The following is a 17,836-nucleotide window of genomic DNA, read 5'->3' on the forward strand; positions in this document are numbered from 1 at the left end:
CGATCGAAAAATACTTTGAGTCTTCTCCCGCCATTCTCACTTGGGTCTTTAGTTTATTTTACATGTACTTAATGGCTTTGATGTACAACACTAGGACCCCTCTCACCTCCAAGCATCTCCAAATAACCTCCCTTAGGACTTTATTTTATGCCTTTTCTAGATCGATAAACACCATGCATAAATCCCTCTTTCTATCTCTATACTGCTTCACCGATCTCCTTACTAGGTGGATTGCCTCTGTTTTCGAGCCTCTATTGTCGATGAAGGATAATCATCACTTGCAAATTTGGGAGTTCAACTCTTATATTCTGAGGATGAAGGGGTGTTCGTATAAGAGGTAGGTAAATCTTCCCTATGTGTAGAAGTCAATGAAAAGTAGACTAAAGATCCCATTTTAATGCAGAATAAGGAAAATGTTGGTCAACAAAAGGTAATGGCTTTTGAAATTAGAGGCGATGAGATTTTGAGGTATTAAGGTAGGTTATGTGTGCCGAATGTGGATGTGTTGCGAGGAAAGATTCTTGATGAGGCTCACACTTCTAGGTATGCTGTTCACCCTCACTTTAATAAATGTATCTTGATCTCAAGGTGATTTACTAGTGGAAAAACATGAAAAGAAATATTTCTAGCTTTGTGGCTAAGTGTTTAAATTATCAACAAGTTAAGATGGAACATTTGAGACCAGGTGGCACTTTCTAAGAGATAGTCATGCCTATGTGGAAATAGGTTGCGGATATGGAAGGAATTAATCTTATACTACTCTATTCTTTCCATGTAACATTTGAAATCATGCTTATTGTATTTGTAGTCATCATTCGGGGATGAATGATTCCTAGGAGGGATAATGTGAGGGTGTCTTTCCTTGATTTATAAATGCTTATATTCCTAATAGGGAATTCCATATAATTGATGAAAGAGATGACTACCGTAGATCAAGAATTGAAGAGAGAGTGTTTTGGGCATAATTTTACATGCGTTTTTGAAATATGAAATCTCATATGATTGTTAAATCTTTTGGGTGGTCAATAACACACTTTGAAATAAGAAGCTTAGTAAAGATATTGTGGTATGAAATGAAGGACTTGCAAGTCTGGGTATGACAAAACTCTGTTATGATGTGCCCTAAATAGAATAAGAGAGAAATATTCTATAAGAATAAAATATGATTTTTAAGTGTAAAAAATGGGGCTTAAACAGAGTTAGATGGTTACCCGAAGAAGGCTCGAGTTCAGATAACTCATTACCCAAAATCGTGATTTTCCAAAATGGGTTTTATGTTTCCCCGAGATAGGCGATTGTACGCTAATGATCACCTTATGTCGTAGTAGAGATGCAGAGACTCCCGCCCTCACAACAAACTAGGGTTAGGGGATTAGCTTCCAAGTCAAGAACGGATTCCATATAGCCCATGGAATTACGTATTGTAGGGTGCACCATCTAGCTCTGCAGAGAAATGTAGAGTTGAGTCATGATTTCAAGAAGATGTTTTGAAGATCAATAAACTAGGCCCATGTGTTTTCAATTTTCTTATGCTAAATTGATTTATGAAATTCTCTCACCTATGTTGTATAAAATACATGTTATTTTTGGATTGTTCTACGTACTAGTACCTTCGTGTATTGTCCCCCTATATTTCAGGTTCTGAGCCCCAGTCCCGGGGTCTCGCAAATCAGTAGATTGTTCCAAGAGTTCATAGTTGGTGAGCCTCCATACTTCGAAAGACATCTTTTCACATGTATTGGGTTCTTTTGATTCTAGTTTATGGTCAGACCGGGGGCCTTGAACCGATTTTAGACAAATTATTGTTTTCAGTTTAGTAGAGACTTCGTAGATTTGTTCTAAATGGATTTGGGTTCTCTTATTGGCTTATGTCCTGAATTGTTAAGTTGGAATAATAAAGTTAATATGTGATTAGTTTATCTTCCGTATCATTATAATAGATGAGTTATGCTTATGATTACATGCTAAGGGGTCTCTTGGGTCTTCATGGTTCGGGATGGCCATCGCGACCAGGGCCTTGGTTCGGGTCATGAAACTTCCAATCAATATAAGATGAAATAAGATAATATAATAAATTAAAATGAATGCTCAAACATAATATCACAAATAAGGTGCTATCACATAATACAATAAAAAAGTAAATATTAACACAATACCAAGTCCTATCAAGGAATCTTAATGCAATGTAAATGATACAATGTAATATAGTGATGATGGTGTATGGTGACATTAATTGCATAAATTTTTGTATATGTCCATTGATGTTGCAGCTAGTACGTAGGACCTATGAGAGGTTTACAATGCATATACCCATACCTCAAATCAACCTTACTCAGATAGGCATTCTATAAGATGTCTTATTAGAATGTCTCAGTAATATCAATGTCTCATGATATGCATGCGTGAGATGAGGATGTAATACTTACAATTAATCAATATGAAGATCAAAATCCATGTAATACATATATAAGTGAGCTCACAATCAACTCAATTTAGTAATTCATGATATCAGTTTCCACTTGGCACCACCAGAATAAATAGTCATGTACTTCAATATTATCATTTCCAACCCTTCACTCAAGCATTACCATAATGAATATGCAATTAAATGCTCTTATAAGACCTACAATGTCAAGTCAAGCATTTACTCGAGCAACACAATAATAAATAAGGAATTTAATGCACAAAATATTACTAACAACATCGAATCAAGCCCCTTATGCGGACATCATAATGGTATATCCTCTAATATATATATACACACACATACACACGCACATATATAAAGGCTCCATACGGACATACGATCATAAATAATTACTCAAGTCCATAATGAAGTTCATATAAGGCCAACACAAGAAACACAAAATAAACAATAATTTCGATAATAATACATTGCAGACTACCCAATCTAACTTCATCCATCCTTAAAGTCTCATCAACTATTACAAGTGTATCCATGCTCTAGGTGTTTTCTAAAGGCTCAATTCTTCCATCAATAACCATGGTAATAAAGTATTACCCCATAACAAGTCACTAAATCACAAATTCATTTTAAAAATTCTAAAGTTCATTAAGAATCATGCCAACCATCACGTTCGAGGACTATCATGAGTTTTAGCGGTGAATACTGTAATGACCCTCGTAGTAAAATTTAGAAATTTTTGTATTTTGTTTATTTTGCCTTCTTTGTAGTTGATTTATCTTGTTTATGAGTCGTGGAATGATTGGCACGATTTCTAATGCATTCAGGAGTGTTTTAAATGAATTTGTGATTTTAAATATTTTTAAAAGGGGTAGTTTGACTTCGATCAATATATTGTTATCCGAACCTCGGATGATGATTCTAACAATTCATTAGCTTAGAAAAATTGATTTTGAATTAGTAGCATGGTTATTTCAGATTTTAATCCTTTATTTTACATTTTGACCCCCCTCCCCGATGTCGCCCAAAACTAACCTCCCAAAAAGTATGCTGCGGTCGATATCAAATATAGTAACCTATACCAGGTTGGGGTCGAACCCATAGGGGAAACATTGAATAGTCTCTGGACTTAATGTAATTCACGAGTAGTGCAGAAATGTTAATGGGTGGCGGGGGAGGATTTTTAATTAACAGGAAGTAGTTATCGAACTTTAAAGCTTTGAATTTGTAAACAATAGAAGATGAATACTAGGAATGTGTTTCCCATGACTTCTCAACTCCGTAAATTTATCGTGTTCTGTCCAGCTATTATATTATTCTGTATGTAAAATCGGCAAGATATGTATTATCAACTGTCTTATGAACACATTAATAAATCTCACCCTTTACCTTGTGAGTATCCGAGTGTCGCCGTATTGCTCATTGTCCACAACTTCAGTTCGACTTTTACCTTTTGAGTCTCAAATTTATTAGATGATACCATGGAATAATAAGATGGATTTGAATCTCAAATTAATGTGTTAATCCCCTTTTTACCAACCTCAAACTCCTTTGTGAGGACGTTTTCAAATACAGGCAATCATCAAGATTCTACAGTAGCTCTAAGATCAATTAATATAAAGAAGATTAAGATACATGTAACCATATTAGGATGGATGAATCTACCACTTCCTTTACATCATTAATCCACCAGAGTTTTCACAACCCTAGTCAAGAAAATTAGTCACTCATGTTCATGCAACAATCCATTATAATCAATAAAGAACACATGTAATCAATTGCACAAGAATAATAAGAAGAAAATCCGAAGTCTTCAATTGAATAAAAACCCAAGAATCTCAAGAACAAAATCTCAATGAGCAAAGTATGTAAAAAGTAGTAAAAGTGTTGTAAAAGTGCATAACCTAATAAAGGAATAATCCTAAGGTATTTAAATTATCTCAGAATAACCTAGAAATCCTAATTAAAATGGAATAGGAAAAGTATGTTGACACAAGTTACGACTCGCGTGGTTCAATCATAAGGTTTGCTTATGAATCGTACACTACTAGTCACGTGCTTTCCAGTGAATGATCTTCCAAGGCTTCAGGCTTCTTTAATCTTTATGACTCATCAACACGAGTCATACCTTGACCATACATCTCATGGTGTTAACTCATAACCACCTGGGCTTTACTTTTTCAATGCTCTGGACAGTGTCCTCTTTATGATTACTCCGTAGGAGTCGTACTTAGATCTTACGATTTGTATCCTCATCTTACGGTTCATATGTTCCAGCAGTATCTTCCCTTTACTTAGATTCTCTACTTGGATTTATTTTGTTTCTTACTTACGAGTACACTTACGAGCCATATGATATGTTGACGACTTTTAGGATTACTCGTATGATGTAGAAACTTCGTCTTTTTCAGACCTTTTTCTTCCAAGTTCTTTCCAAAACTGTTATTCACCTGTTTCATCTACAACAACCATAAAACCACATCATATATACCAAAATCACCTAAGTTCAAGGATAAATACTTTGTTTTAACCATCGAAAGTGCCATGTTTCCACAGCGCATCAACACCCTCAACTTAGATAGTTTGTGTGTCCTTAAGCAAAAAAGAAATCAATATTCTAACACGACAATGATGCTTAAACAGGAAGATCCTAAGATACCTATAGCAGTGAGTTTTCAATTCAGTTGTTAGCAATTTTATCCCCCTTCCTAGTTTTAACTTTTCAATTGTGTATATCGATTTGGCATACGTAGAAACATAATGAAATTCAATGACGGCATTACATTAGTAACAGATAACTAGGCATAGACATAAATCATACCAGTTGAACAGTCTAGCGACCTAACAACATAACCCTTGTACGCTCACAATCAAAGAAAACCCATTCACTCAGTTTAGATCAACAATAATTATTCAGGGAAATTTTCAAAAGCGCTCCCGCTTACAAAGAAGTATCGACCGATGTATACAGAATTCCATAGGCTTGCCTATATGATATTTTCCTGAGTTTTTGGACTGTTGGGATCAGATCACTAAAGGACTTTATTCATCTTGTATCATAGGTTTGGGGCTGGTATGGTATCTTTTTGGGATTTTACAGAGACTACACCTCATTGACACTATGTTTTTTTGGGGCTCCACTTATTTTCCACTTTTTCTTAATTTTATTTCAACCCTTATGTATCTTTTTTCATTTTAAAGAACATTCATATTGGTCCAGGTGCGGTTTTATTTTGTATTTTTCTCTTTTCTTGTATTAAATTTTTTCACCTCACTTGCCTTTCTTCATTTTTTTCTTTCTACACTTCTTTATTCATGCTTATTTTTCTCTATGCACCCCTATAATAGCTACCCTAAACTTTGATGATTTGCTTGATTTAAGGTACACAGTGTCTAAGGAGAACCAGGACCAAAACATGTTCAATATAAGTGAATGAGAAAGTGAAATCGGTGTAATCAACCAAAATGGATCAATTAGGCTCGAATTTTTGGATCAAGGGATTCATATCACATTTGGTTAAATATTTAGGATCGAGCGGATTCAAAATAAGAATGGCCTATGATGATCTTCTATTCGATTATCCTGAACCCTAGGTAAGAGCAACCAGGCAAGTTTTGAATTCCGACATATCGAGAACTAGGTAATGCCTCACGCGCACTTCACATAGGGTCCTATTACTAGTTACTACTTATCCAGCTATGAAATTGTTTGCCATGGTTGTTATATCCCTAATTCTTATGCCATTATCAGATTCACAGTCATATCTCACACATACAAACATCACATAGTTTGCAAAATTTTAAGAGGGGTATCAATTTTTGTACATAATTATTCAAAATCAAACAACATCAAATACTAAGTATAATTAATCAAAACCAAGTCTACTACCACAAGTATAAATTTTCCTCCTATTTTAGAATCACACAATACATAAACTACCAAAAAAAATAACAAAATATATCAGTTCTCTGACTTTTCAGATTGTGGCCACGGGTTTCAAAACATGATAAGTATAACCTGTGGCAACCTTGGTACACCCCTACCCCCAACAAAATCCTATCCACTATCCCTAGTGCATCTATTAATGTAATACAAGAGAGACGGACAAACCTGGTCTCTCAAGATGTTGATTCATGTTGCATTATTATGTGGGCCCTCAAATTGGGTCCCACCGTCCTCAGTAGTAGTCTAATCAGTTGCTGGGATTATCTCTACACTATTGGCACCGATTGTGGATGATACATTCAGTGGTACGTCAGGTGTCGGGGCTACAACACTACCCCTCTCAGTATTATCACTTTCCAGTTTAGTGCTATTGCACCAACTTGTATCTCTTGGACCCTCACCCATCGGTCCTTCTCGTTATGTATTCTATTTTTCTTTGCTTTTTTTAAATTTTGTTTTTTGTCACTTTGAATTTTTATTTTCTTTCCCTCTCCCATAGGGACACTCCAGATGTTTTCTACCTCTATCTCAGGCTCAATCTTTATTATTAGAGGTGTCAGGATGAATGGCCTGTCGTATAACTCATTAACCATTTTTTATCTTGGCCATCTTAGCTTTCACCTCCGCAATGTCTAAGGTTTGGCCACTTCTTAACTGACGGTTCATTCTTTTCTCAAAATCATCTAACCTACCTTGCACCTATCAATTTTTTTGTTATAGCTAATTCTCAACCCAGGGTTTCACACCATCCTCCATCAACTGTACCTTTGCTTCTACTATTTCTGACCTATGGATAATATTATTTAAACTGGACTGGAGATAATTATATACCATACTAGTGCAATTCTAGCTAATGATGACTGTGGGGATGCAGCATATGGTAAAACTGAAGTGCTGGTTGGGTCTGTCGTATCAGAATATTATGGCTTAGACTGGCCACCTTCAACTAGCAGCTCATGAAATCCATCATCCTTTGCTCCTTATTCTTTTATTTGTATCGCTTGAGCTAGCAATGCGGTGCCTTGCTTTGACTTCCTGGTCATGGGATTCACTACATCCCGAATCATCCTTATGAACATAGTATTTTTTGGCTCAACTAACTGTTCAATCATTGGAAGTTTCTGCACCCCTGCTGCCAAGAAAATCTCGGTGATCATGCATGGGAATGCCAAAAGTAGATTCTCTCCACCCACTTCTCTGTCATGTATTTCACTTGCTAAGCAATTCTCCACATCAAACTCATACCCTACCATGAGTCTTGCTATTAATGTCGCACGAACTGTACTAAGCACATTGTCCCTAGTAGTGGGACATAGTCTATGTTGTGCCAAAGTACACCATGCCTTAGCCTCAAAGTTCAGTGTCTGCTTTGTAATTTGCTGTGATTTCACTCCTGGGCCACCGACCTCCCTATTCAAAGCAATCAGGCCTGCTGTCCATAAAAAATATCTCATGCTATCTTCTGACCCTGTCTGCTTCTTCATAACCTTCCATATTTCAGCCATGTTGTACTGTATCTTAGTGCTATTTATTGGTGGATAAAAATCTGGTCCATTTAAGAACCTCAATATAGCCAGTGGGGAGATGTTCACCCACACTCCCCGTATAGTCAAGATGTCACTAAATTCCCACCCCTCCACAAGTTTTCCTACGAATATTGTCTCTTTATCTCACCCTTATACGTAATATAAAACTCCCACACTAGTGCATGACTGTACTTTTTGGGTGCCGTAGTCATACAATAGAAACTTTACTACTAAAATATGTTCGCAAATCTAGTTAATTCAGACATACCTACTATAGTCAACCTCTTTTCAAGATGAATCCCCCTCTTTATTCTCCCTGTAGTAGGGATTCTGCTTATCCCATCATTATAATATGCCTGCATATCGAGTACACCTTCTCCCCACCCCTGTTCGATAGTGGGCCCCAAAGAAGATTCAATAGGTAGAGGTGGATCCTGTATGTCAATAGGAGTCATATTTTCGTCAGCATCACTCCTATTCTTTGATTTTATCTTATAGAAAATGGAGTCCTCATCGCGTGCATTACCACCACCTTATTCAAAACTCGATTCTACTTTCTCATTATCATTGCTATTATCTTCTTTGGACTATGACAATATTCGGTATGGTGAGGTGTGAGCGTTCTTCTTTCTTAGTCCTTTTGGAGGTGTATCCTCGAGTGTGATGACCTTCTTTCCCTGAGGTTATTTTCCCCTTGGGTCAGCTTTGTTTTTCATTGGATACTTTACGAAGTCACCACTTGAGTCACTTGCTTCTTCGTTTGTTAGTTGGTTCTTTGGGAGTCGACTTATTCTTAGTATTCTTCTTTGAGGATTTGCCTTTAGAATCCATAGTACCTGTGTGCATAAGATCAATTAGTTATATCTAAGCACTGAGAAAGAAAGATAAGAATGTTAGCTGGTCATCTTATGAGTCCTCTAAACTAGTCGTAACTGTAGTTTACGACTGTTTACCAATAATTGTAAGTAGACTAGAAACAAAACTCTATTATGTGTTACCTCCCCAGGTCAGTACAAATTATGTTTATGAGTTGTAGGGGTTCGTTACGACTCACACAGGCAAGTCGTAACCATATCAGAACCTACACCTAGTTAGACTTTTATGTTGTTGGTGGTTACAAGTTTCACAATGACTTGTTACTTATGGGTACGAATCATAAGGAGTGTCGTATCCACTGCAACATAAAGGTTTAAATTTGAGTTGGTTCCAATGCACAATCCCCAAACTACCCTTTAGTGTACAATATTACCACCCCATTTCCATCCAAAAACACATTTTTTCAGTACACAAATTCAAGTTCACCCCAAATCCTTATTTTGAATTCAATTTCTAAGCATTAGGGTTCCAGTATTGCACACACATAGATATTCAACTCGAAGAAATTCTAAATACTCAACTCATTTTCATATTCAATTCGATTACTTGCTTGGTTGAGAAGTTAGATATCTTGAGTTAATCTTGTTTTCCACCCCAATATTCAATGAATTCAATGGAATTGGGATGGATGAAGAGATTGAGTGTTGTTTTTGGTAAGTTTTTGAAGTATTTGGAGATTTAAAGTTGGTAAACAATGGAGGAAAATTGCGTTTACGATGTCGGGTACCCGAACTGGGTACCATTCTTTTGTTTAAAACCAGAGAATTGGGTCGGGTTGACCCACAACCTTTAACCTGGAAAGTCTAGTTATGAGTCATATGTACGACTCGTAACCAAGGCTTATGGGTCTTATACTCCTTCTGTAAAGACCTAGAACCTTACTTAGGTTCTGGTGTCGTTATGACTCAATGTGACAAACTATAACCAGAGGTTATGACTCGTTCTGAGAATTGTAAGGATTCTAGTGAACACTTACCTAGATCTGAATCATCTCCCAGGTCCTTACGACTCTTACTCATGAGTCATTATATTAAGGTACGACTTGTGAAGAGTCCGTATGTCCTTGTTTTCTGGAATTTTCGGCTCTCTTCTGCATTCTTTAATCCTGCATACTGAACACACATATTACCCTATAAATTATTAAGTACAAAAATATGGGTTTCTTTCTATACAACAATTGATGTAATATCACGACACGACGTGGCTTAGTTGTATTATAAATTTCTCCAACTAGCCTCATGGGTTTCATCCCATGCAATACTTGATTTAACGTCGCGATATGATGCAATTACCTTGGTTTCTCAGACTTCACCAGGGTCCATCTAAAAAATCACACTAACTTCTTCTGTGTTTCCCATATAATGGTTTACTCTTTGCCTATTCACCTTGAATGGGGCTTCACCATCCTACTTCAATTCCAAAACACCATATAGATAAACTCTTGTTACCATAAATAGACCATACCACCTTGACTTCAACTTACCTGGAAACAAGCAAAGTCTAGAGTTATAAAGCAATACCAGACCCCTTTTCTCAAATATCCTTTTCTCAATGTTGTGATCATGATGCTGTTTCATCTTTTCTTTGTAAAGTGTAGAATTTTCATACGCATGGAATCGGTATTTATCCAACTCATTTATCTTATTCATCCTTGACTTAGCTGTATCCTTCCATTTAAAATTTAGTTTAATACACATGGTGCTTTATGTTCAAGTTACACGACCAAGTGACATACCTTGCTATACACCAAATGATAGGGTCTTGAAAGCTGTTCAATAAGCCCATAATGCATCATCTAGCTTTCTTGACCAATAAATCCGATTGGCATCCATTGTCTTCGTGAAGATGGACTTGATTTCTCTATTAGACATCTGGACTTATCCACTAGTCTACAAATGATAAGGTGTTTCCACCTTGTGTTTTACTCCATACTTCTCAAACAGGCTTTTGAATAGACGATTACAAAAATGTGAACACCGTCACTAATGATCGCTCGTGGCGTGCCAAATTAGGAAAACATATATTTTTCACAAAGGCCGTGACACTTCATCCTTTGTTGTTGGGGGAGCGCAACCACTTTTACCCTTTTTGAGACATAATTCACGCCACAAGAATATACTTTATGCCAAAAGAACTCATGAAAGGGCCCATAAAATCCACACCCCATACATTAAGAAGTTCCAATTCAAAAATAGGAGTCACAGAAAGTTCATGGAGTCTAGAAATGTAACCTTGGTATTGACATTGATCACGAGTAGAAGCAAAATCATGCGCATCCTTGTAAATTATTGGCCAATAGTACCCATATTGTAAGATTTTATGGGCTGTGCGCATTCTTCCATGATGACCCCCAACTGGTGAAGAATGACAAGCCTCAAGTATGCTCATCATCTCCATCTCAGGTATACATCTACGAATAATCCCATCCGCATAAATTCTGAATCAATAAGGCTCATCCCAGAAAAATTTCCTTACCTCATGGATAAACTCCTTTCTCTACTGAAAGAAAAGGTCTTCTGGGATTAGATTACTTGCCAAATAATTAGCATAGTCAACAAACCATGGAATTAGATCTTGAGAAGCAACCAATATATGTTCGTATGGAAAACTATCACTAATCTCGAGCCCATCTTCAACTTTCTGCATAACATCCTTCTCAAGTCTAGACTAATAATCCACAACTTGATTCTCAGTGCCTTTACTTTCCTTGACCTCAAAATCAAACTCTTGCAACAATAGAACCCACCTAATTAGTCTAGGTTTTGCATCTTTTTTAGCTATTAAGTACTTCAATGCTGCATGATTAGTGTGCACAACTACGTTCGTCCCAATCAAATAAGACCAAAACTTCTCAAAGGAAAAAACCACTACTAATAACTCTTATTCAGTGACTGTGTAGTTCTTTTGAGAAGGATGTAGTTCCTTACTGGCATAGTAGATAGGATGAAGGATCTTTTATTTTTGTTAGCCTAGTACAACACCTAAATCCAATCCACTTGCATCACACATAACCTCAAATATCAAGGACCAATCAAGAGACACGATGATAGAAACAGTCATCAACTTCTCTTTCAAACATTCAAAAGCCTTCAAGTATGCTTTAGTAAAATCAAATTTCACCTCTTTCTCAAGAAGCCTACAAAGAGGGTTGACAATCTTTGAGAAGTCCTTGATGAATCGCCTATAAAACCCAACATGACCCAAAAATCTTTGAAAACCCTTCACAAAAATTGGTGGGGGTAGTTTCTCGATCACTTCAATCTTAGCTCTATATACTTTTATGCCCTTTTTAAAAATCTTATACCGAAGCACAATACTTTCTTTGACCATGAAATGGTACTTTTTCCAATTAAGTACCAAGTTGCATTCCTCACACCTTCGAAGAACGTTTTCCAAATGAACTGAGAAGTCATCAAAAGAATCACCAACTACTGAGAAATCATCCAAAACACTTTGCTTGTGCATGCTACCATGTTAGAGAAGATTGAAATCATATATATCTGAAATATGGCTGGAGCATTATATAATCCAAATGGCATATGTTCTGAATGCAAAGGTCCTATAATGACATGTGAAGGTAGTCTTCTCTTGCTCTTCAGGCACAATAGTGATTTGGTTGTAGCTCGAGTACCTATCTAGAAAAAAGTACCATCTTCTGCCTGTAATTTGGTCAAGCATCTAGTCCACAAAAGTCATATAAAAGTGGTCTTTCTGAGTCCATGCATTCAATTTCCTATAATCCATGCACACTCTCTACCCTATAAATTACCTCATTGGTACTAGTTCATTATTCTTATTAGGCATAACAGTAATACCATCTTTCTTCGAAATACATTGTGTCAAACTGACCCACTTACTATCAGCAAAAGGATATACACCAACATCTAACCACTTAATTATCTTTTTTTTACAACCTCATGCATAGGAGGGTTAAGCCAACACTAATGTTCTATATTTTGAACATAATTCGATTCAAGTTGGATCTTATGAGTACCAAGACTAGGCGGGATACCCATAATATTTGCAATGGATCAACCAATGGTTTTCTTTAATTTCTGTAACATGATAACAAAGCTTCCACTTCTAACTGCATCAAGTTAGCTGCAATGATTATCAGCAAAATATTATTGGCCCCCAAAAATGCATATCATAAATGAGAAGAGAGGGCCTTCAACTCTAAGATGAGTGGCTCTAAATAGATAGGTGAACAGGTGGAGTTGTTCTATTTTTTAGATCCAAATCAAGCTTTTTTAGTGCATAAGTGTAAGAACCTCTTCCATAAAGTGCACATACTATCTCATCATAGTCATCAATACCATCACTGTCAAAGTTCATGATCACAGCGGCTAAGTCTTTAACACCCAACCTTTCTTCAATAGGAACAACATTTAAGCATCATCCCAAATAGTCACTGCATCAACATCATGGAATGAGTCCATCTCTTCATCAAACACATCAATCACAGATATCACTCTTAACTCATCCGTCTGCTTTATGGATTTGCATATGTTGAATTCCACTGCTCACTATTGAGTCTCAACATCAGATCTCCTAGCTCTAAATTAATCAACGTCCTTCCTGTAACCAAGAACAGTCTTCCCAAAATAATTGAGACTTGAAAGTCCACTTTATAGTCTAAGATTACAAATCAGCAGGAAATATGAAATAAGCCATCTCCACCAATACGTCATATAGAAAACTAACTAGATTTTTAACTATCCTATCTGCCACCACTAGTCTCATAGTGAATGGATTAGGAGCTCCTAATACCAACTGCTTAAACACTATTAATGGCATGAGGTTGATACTTGCTCCCAGATCACATAGTGCCCAAGTGAAGTTGATAGATCCAATAGTGCAAGGAATGGTGAAAGCACCAAGATATTCCTTCTTCTCTACCAATGATATAGTAGCTACAACATTATAGTAATGAATATTGTTGACTGGCTCATAACTAACTAACCTCTTCTTGGTAGATAGATTCTTCATGAATTTTGCATATCCTGGCATTTTCTCTAATGCCTCTATAAGTTGAATGTTGACTAACAGTTCCTTTAACATAAATAAAATTTTTTGATACTTACTCTTTTGTTGCTTCTTTTTCAGCCTTTGAGGAAAAGGAGGGCGAGATCTCGGGATGGACTTCAAAACAGGCTCCTTGATCGTATCCTTTTTGTTATTTTGCTCTCTACTATTATCAACAACAATAAGGTCATCTTAATTCATTGAATTAATCAAAGTGGGTACAGGTGGATCCATGGTGGTTTTACCACTTTTAGAGGTAATGGCATCACAATGACTATCATTCTTTGAATTTACTAGCACGTTACTAGAAAGAGTGATAGGTTGACTTTGATTCAATGTGGCTGTCATCAGGCAATACTGCTGCTCCAATTATTTGATTACGGTAGCATGTGACTCAACTTTTTGATTCAGCTCTGAACGGTCCTCCTTAGTCTCCTTAAGATAGCCCTCTTAACTTTCTTGGCCTTTGAATAATTTCGACAATATTGCTTCCATTCTAGATTCAGTATCCAGGCTACCCGGTGGGACATATCTATCACTCTTGTTCTTGTGATCATCTTTGTGTATCCAATCACTATCTCGGTCTCTACTCATATCTCTATATCTATTATTTTAATAGCTTTTACCTTGATTCGTTTGCCATTGGGCTCGAAAATCTGCTAATCAACGATCAAGATACTTTTTTACTTCTTTAGATTCAGTCTCAAAAGTACTATAAGTAGATACCTATGCCCCAACTGCATTCAGTTTCTCAACACTTGTGGTTGCGAGTTGTTTAGTAAGCAGGCCAATAGCTGTCTGAAGCTGTGCAACCTCTTGTGCTTCCAAATCATGCCCAACTCCATAATCATTAGTTTCTCTAATAAAATATGTATCTGTACCACACTCAATATATCTAGTGTGACAACCTCAAATAGTCACCGAAATATCATCCAGCATATCCTGTGCAGCATTCCACCGTAGATGCATAAATGCACCTTTCAAAGTTCTGTCTGCCATAGCTCTTAAATTGACATTCAGTGATCTATAGAGGATTTCTAACAAATTGGACCCTGTGATTCTATGATTAGGTACCATGCTCAGCTTCTTTTTGAATCTAAACCATGCCTCATATATGGACTCTGTAGGTAGTTGTCTAAAATTGTAAATTTCATCCTTTAATTTTAGCATCCTTACAGGAGGGAGGAATTAGTTCAGAAATTATCTCCGTAACTCATACTAAGCAGTGATTGAACCTCTCCGAAGTTCCCCTAACTATAGTGATACTTCTCCAGTCAGCGAAAATGGGAACAACCTTAACCTTAAAGCTTCTTGATCCACCCCCAAAATTGTATACGATGTGCATATCTAAGTATAGTTAGCTAGATGCATATTTGCATAATTAGTTGCTGATCCAAAAAATACACCCTTTAAGTTCAATAATTGGATCATAGCACTAGTAATGTCAAACTTCACATTGGGGGGTAGAGCAGGAGGAATGATGGCTTCTGTCTCAGTAGGTTCAACATAACCCATATCCTATTCTTCATCATATCGGTACAGGTGCTGATATGCAGGCATTAATGGAACTCTACCTCTTTGAAATCTGTCTCGATGCTCGACCACTTGTCGTGTCCTGGATAGTCCTCCTTTAGCCAATGAGACCTCTTCTTCTGCTAATAAGTTCTTTTTTTGTCTATCTACAACATTTTGTAGATCTCCTAGAGCTTGCAAAAGTGCCGCATTAGGATCAAAAGATGGAGGAGGTACAATCTGAGGGTCTTGAACCCCAGTAGAAACTCCGTCACGAACTTGTTCTAACATCCTTCTTGGTGTTTGAATAATTCTTTCTGGCTCTAGATCAAACAGGAGTAAGGGATTACCTCTACTCCTAGTGTTTGTCATACAACCGGTGTTTGCCAAATCAAGAACAGAAAATAAAACCCGTGAACTTCACCAACTTTAATAAACTAATCAAACTATTACCCCCGGTAACGGTGCAAATTTAATGTCGCCCAAAACTAACCTTCTAAGAAGTATGTTTCGGTTGATTTCAAACATAGCAACCCAAATCAGGTTGGGATCAAACCCACAGGAAAATGCTGAGCAATCTCTTGACTTGATGTAATTCACGAGTAGTACAAAAAAGTAAATAGGGGGAATTTGGAATTAATAGGAAGTAGTCACCAAACTTGAAAGCTTTGAATTTGTAAATAATAGAAGACCCAGCTTCTCAACTCCATAAATTTCTCGTTTTCAATCCACCTATTCTGCTATTCTGCATGTAAAGTCTACAAGCTATATATTATCAACAGTCTTGTGAATGCATTGATATGTCTCACCATTTACCTTGTGAGTATTCGAATGTCACCTTATTTCTCCTTGTCCAATACTTCTGTTCGGCTTTCACCTTTTGAGTATGAAGTAGATTAGATGAGATGGTGGAATAATAAGATACACGTGAATCTTAAATTACTATCTTAATCCTATGTTCCCAATCTCAAACTCCTTTGTGAGGATGTTCTCAAATATAGGCAATCCTCAAGCTTCTACAGTAGCTCTAAGGATAATTACAAATAACAATCTCGTAGACGAGAGGAGGAATATCATTTTTAGGAAAGCATTTCATGTTTTGAGCCTCCAATTTAGTGTTTATTAATCACATTCTCCAAGAAAGGTTTCATATTTTAAAAATGGCTAATGTTGTTTGTAAATACATCTCATTCAATGTAACAAACTAAACAATCGTTTAAATTATTGATCACTAATGCTGCTCGCAGAAATACTTTTTATCTGCTTCATGGATAAGAATGACCTCTCCGTACATCATTAAATTTTATTTTATTAATATAACACTTTGTTAATGAAGTTATGAAAATGAAACCGTAAGTTAATATTTTCTTATAAACAGAACGAAATCAACCTTGATCAAAGATTAATAAATTAAATTAGTTAACAACAATTCTACTAATTAATATTAAGTCATCTTAAATTAGAAAGGAATAGAAAGGAATTGTACACTATCAAGTTAAATTAATTAAAACTTTAAGAAAGAGTTGCATATCTGGCAGGGTTCGATCCCACGTTAAAATGAAGGGATTTCCAATCTCTTACCGATGACATTTTGGCTCTTAGGGAACCACTTAAATCATTTCAATATATCTATCATATTTATACCTATACATATATAGAGTTTCGACGGAAGTTTGCGGGTGTCTAGGCACCTCCACGGGCCTTATTAGATCCATCTCTGGCTTAAATTAGTGCAGTGTTAGTGCATATAATCACTGCAAGAGCTGCATGGTCCTATTCTTCCCTCTTTCATTTTCTTTCCTGCCTCTTTTTTGGTCTTTATGAAAATTATTTTTCTTCTAATTTTTTTTCGCATAAAATTGTGTTTTTCTTTAAGTTGTTTGACAATTTTATCATATGGAGAAGAGTAAAGGGTGTTGAGAAAATAACTATAATATTGATATAAAACTAAAGTTAATATTAATAAAAGAACAGTTACAAATACTATGTCGTGGCAGACACTGTCTTGAAAGCAATTTTGATCCGACTCTGGTCAAATCCTTCTAGCAGGTCGCTCCTCAAGATTTGGCTGGAAGTTTAGAGGTTGCCCAAAACTATTGCCCATAATAAAAAATTTAGGAAGAAATGAGGAAAATATTTTTCTTTCAGTTTGTTGGTGTGTCTTTTGTTCACAAATGAAGTAGTTTATATAGGTGATGAACAAAAATGTTTCAAGAGTAGAATTAAAAGTGAATTGAATGATAATTCAATTCAATTAAATTAACCCATCCATTAAAAGAGAATTGAAAATCTCTCAAATAAATTCATCTCTTAGAAGAGAATTAAAAGGCACACTTACAAGAATAAGATGTTACACATTCTTACAATGTGCTTATTTTGTCATAATGTATTTGGATTTCTTATTTTAGATAGTGTATAAAAGCTTTAATACTTTACATTCTAACTATTTAATAAAAATGTCTTCAATCCCCCACAAATTCAAAGACAAAAGAATAGGAATACTTTCTGGGCAAGAAAAAGAACATG

General features: G+C 36.1%; 1 protein-coding gene across 1 annotated transcript; it reads right to left on the reverse strand.

Annotated features, from left to right (window-relative positions):
• Window positions 1-13,414: 13,414 nt before the first annotated feature.
• On the reverse strand, window positions 13,415-15,682 carry LOC107876709. The gene is made up of 2 exons (XM_047394095.1): window positions 15,339-15,682; window positions 13,415-13,961 (listed from the first exon to the last, which is right to left on the reverse strand). The coding sequence occupies exons 1-2, from the start codon at window positions 15,680-15,682 to the stop codon at window positions 13,415-13,417; spliced, it is 891 nt and encodes a 296-aa protein (XP_047250051.1).
• Between the last annotated feature and the right edge of the window lie 2,154 nt (window positions 15,683-17,836).

This window comes from Capsicum annuum, chromosome 7 (assembly GCF_002878395.1).
Source record: "Capsicum annuum cultivar UCD-10X-F1 chromosome 7, UCD10Xv1.1, whole genome shotgun sequence".
Classification (NCBI taxonomy): Eukaryota; Viridiplantae; Streptophyta; class Magnoliopsida; order Solanales; family Solanaceae; genus Capsicum; species Capsicum annuum.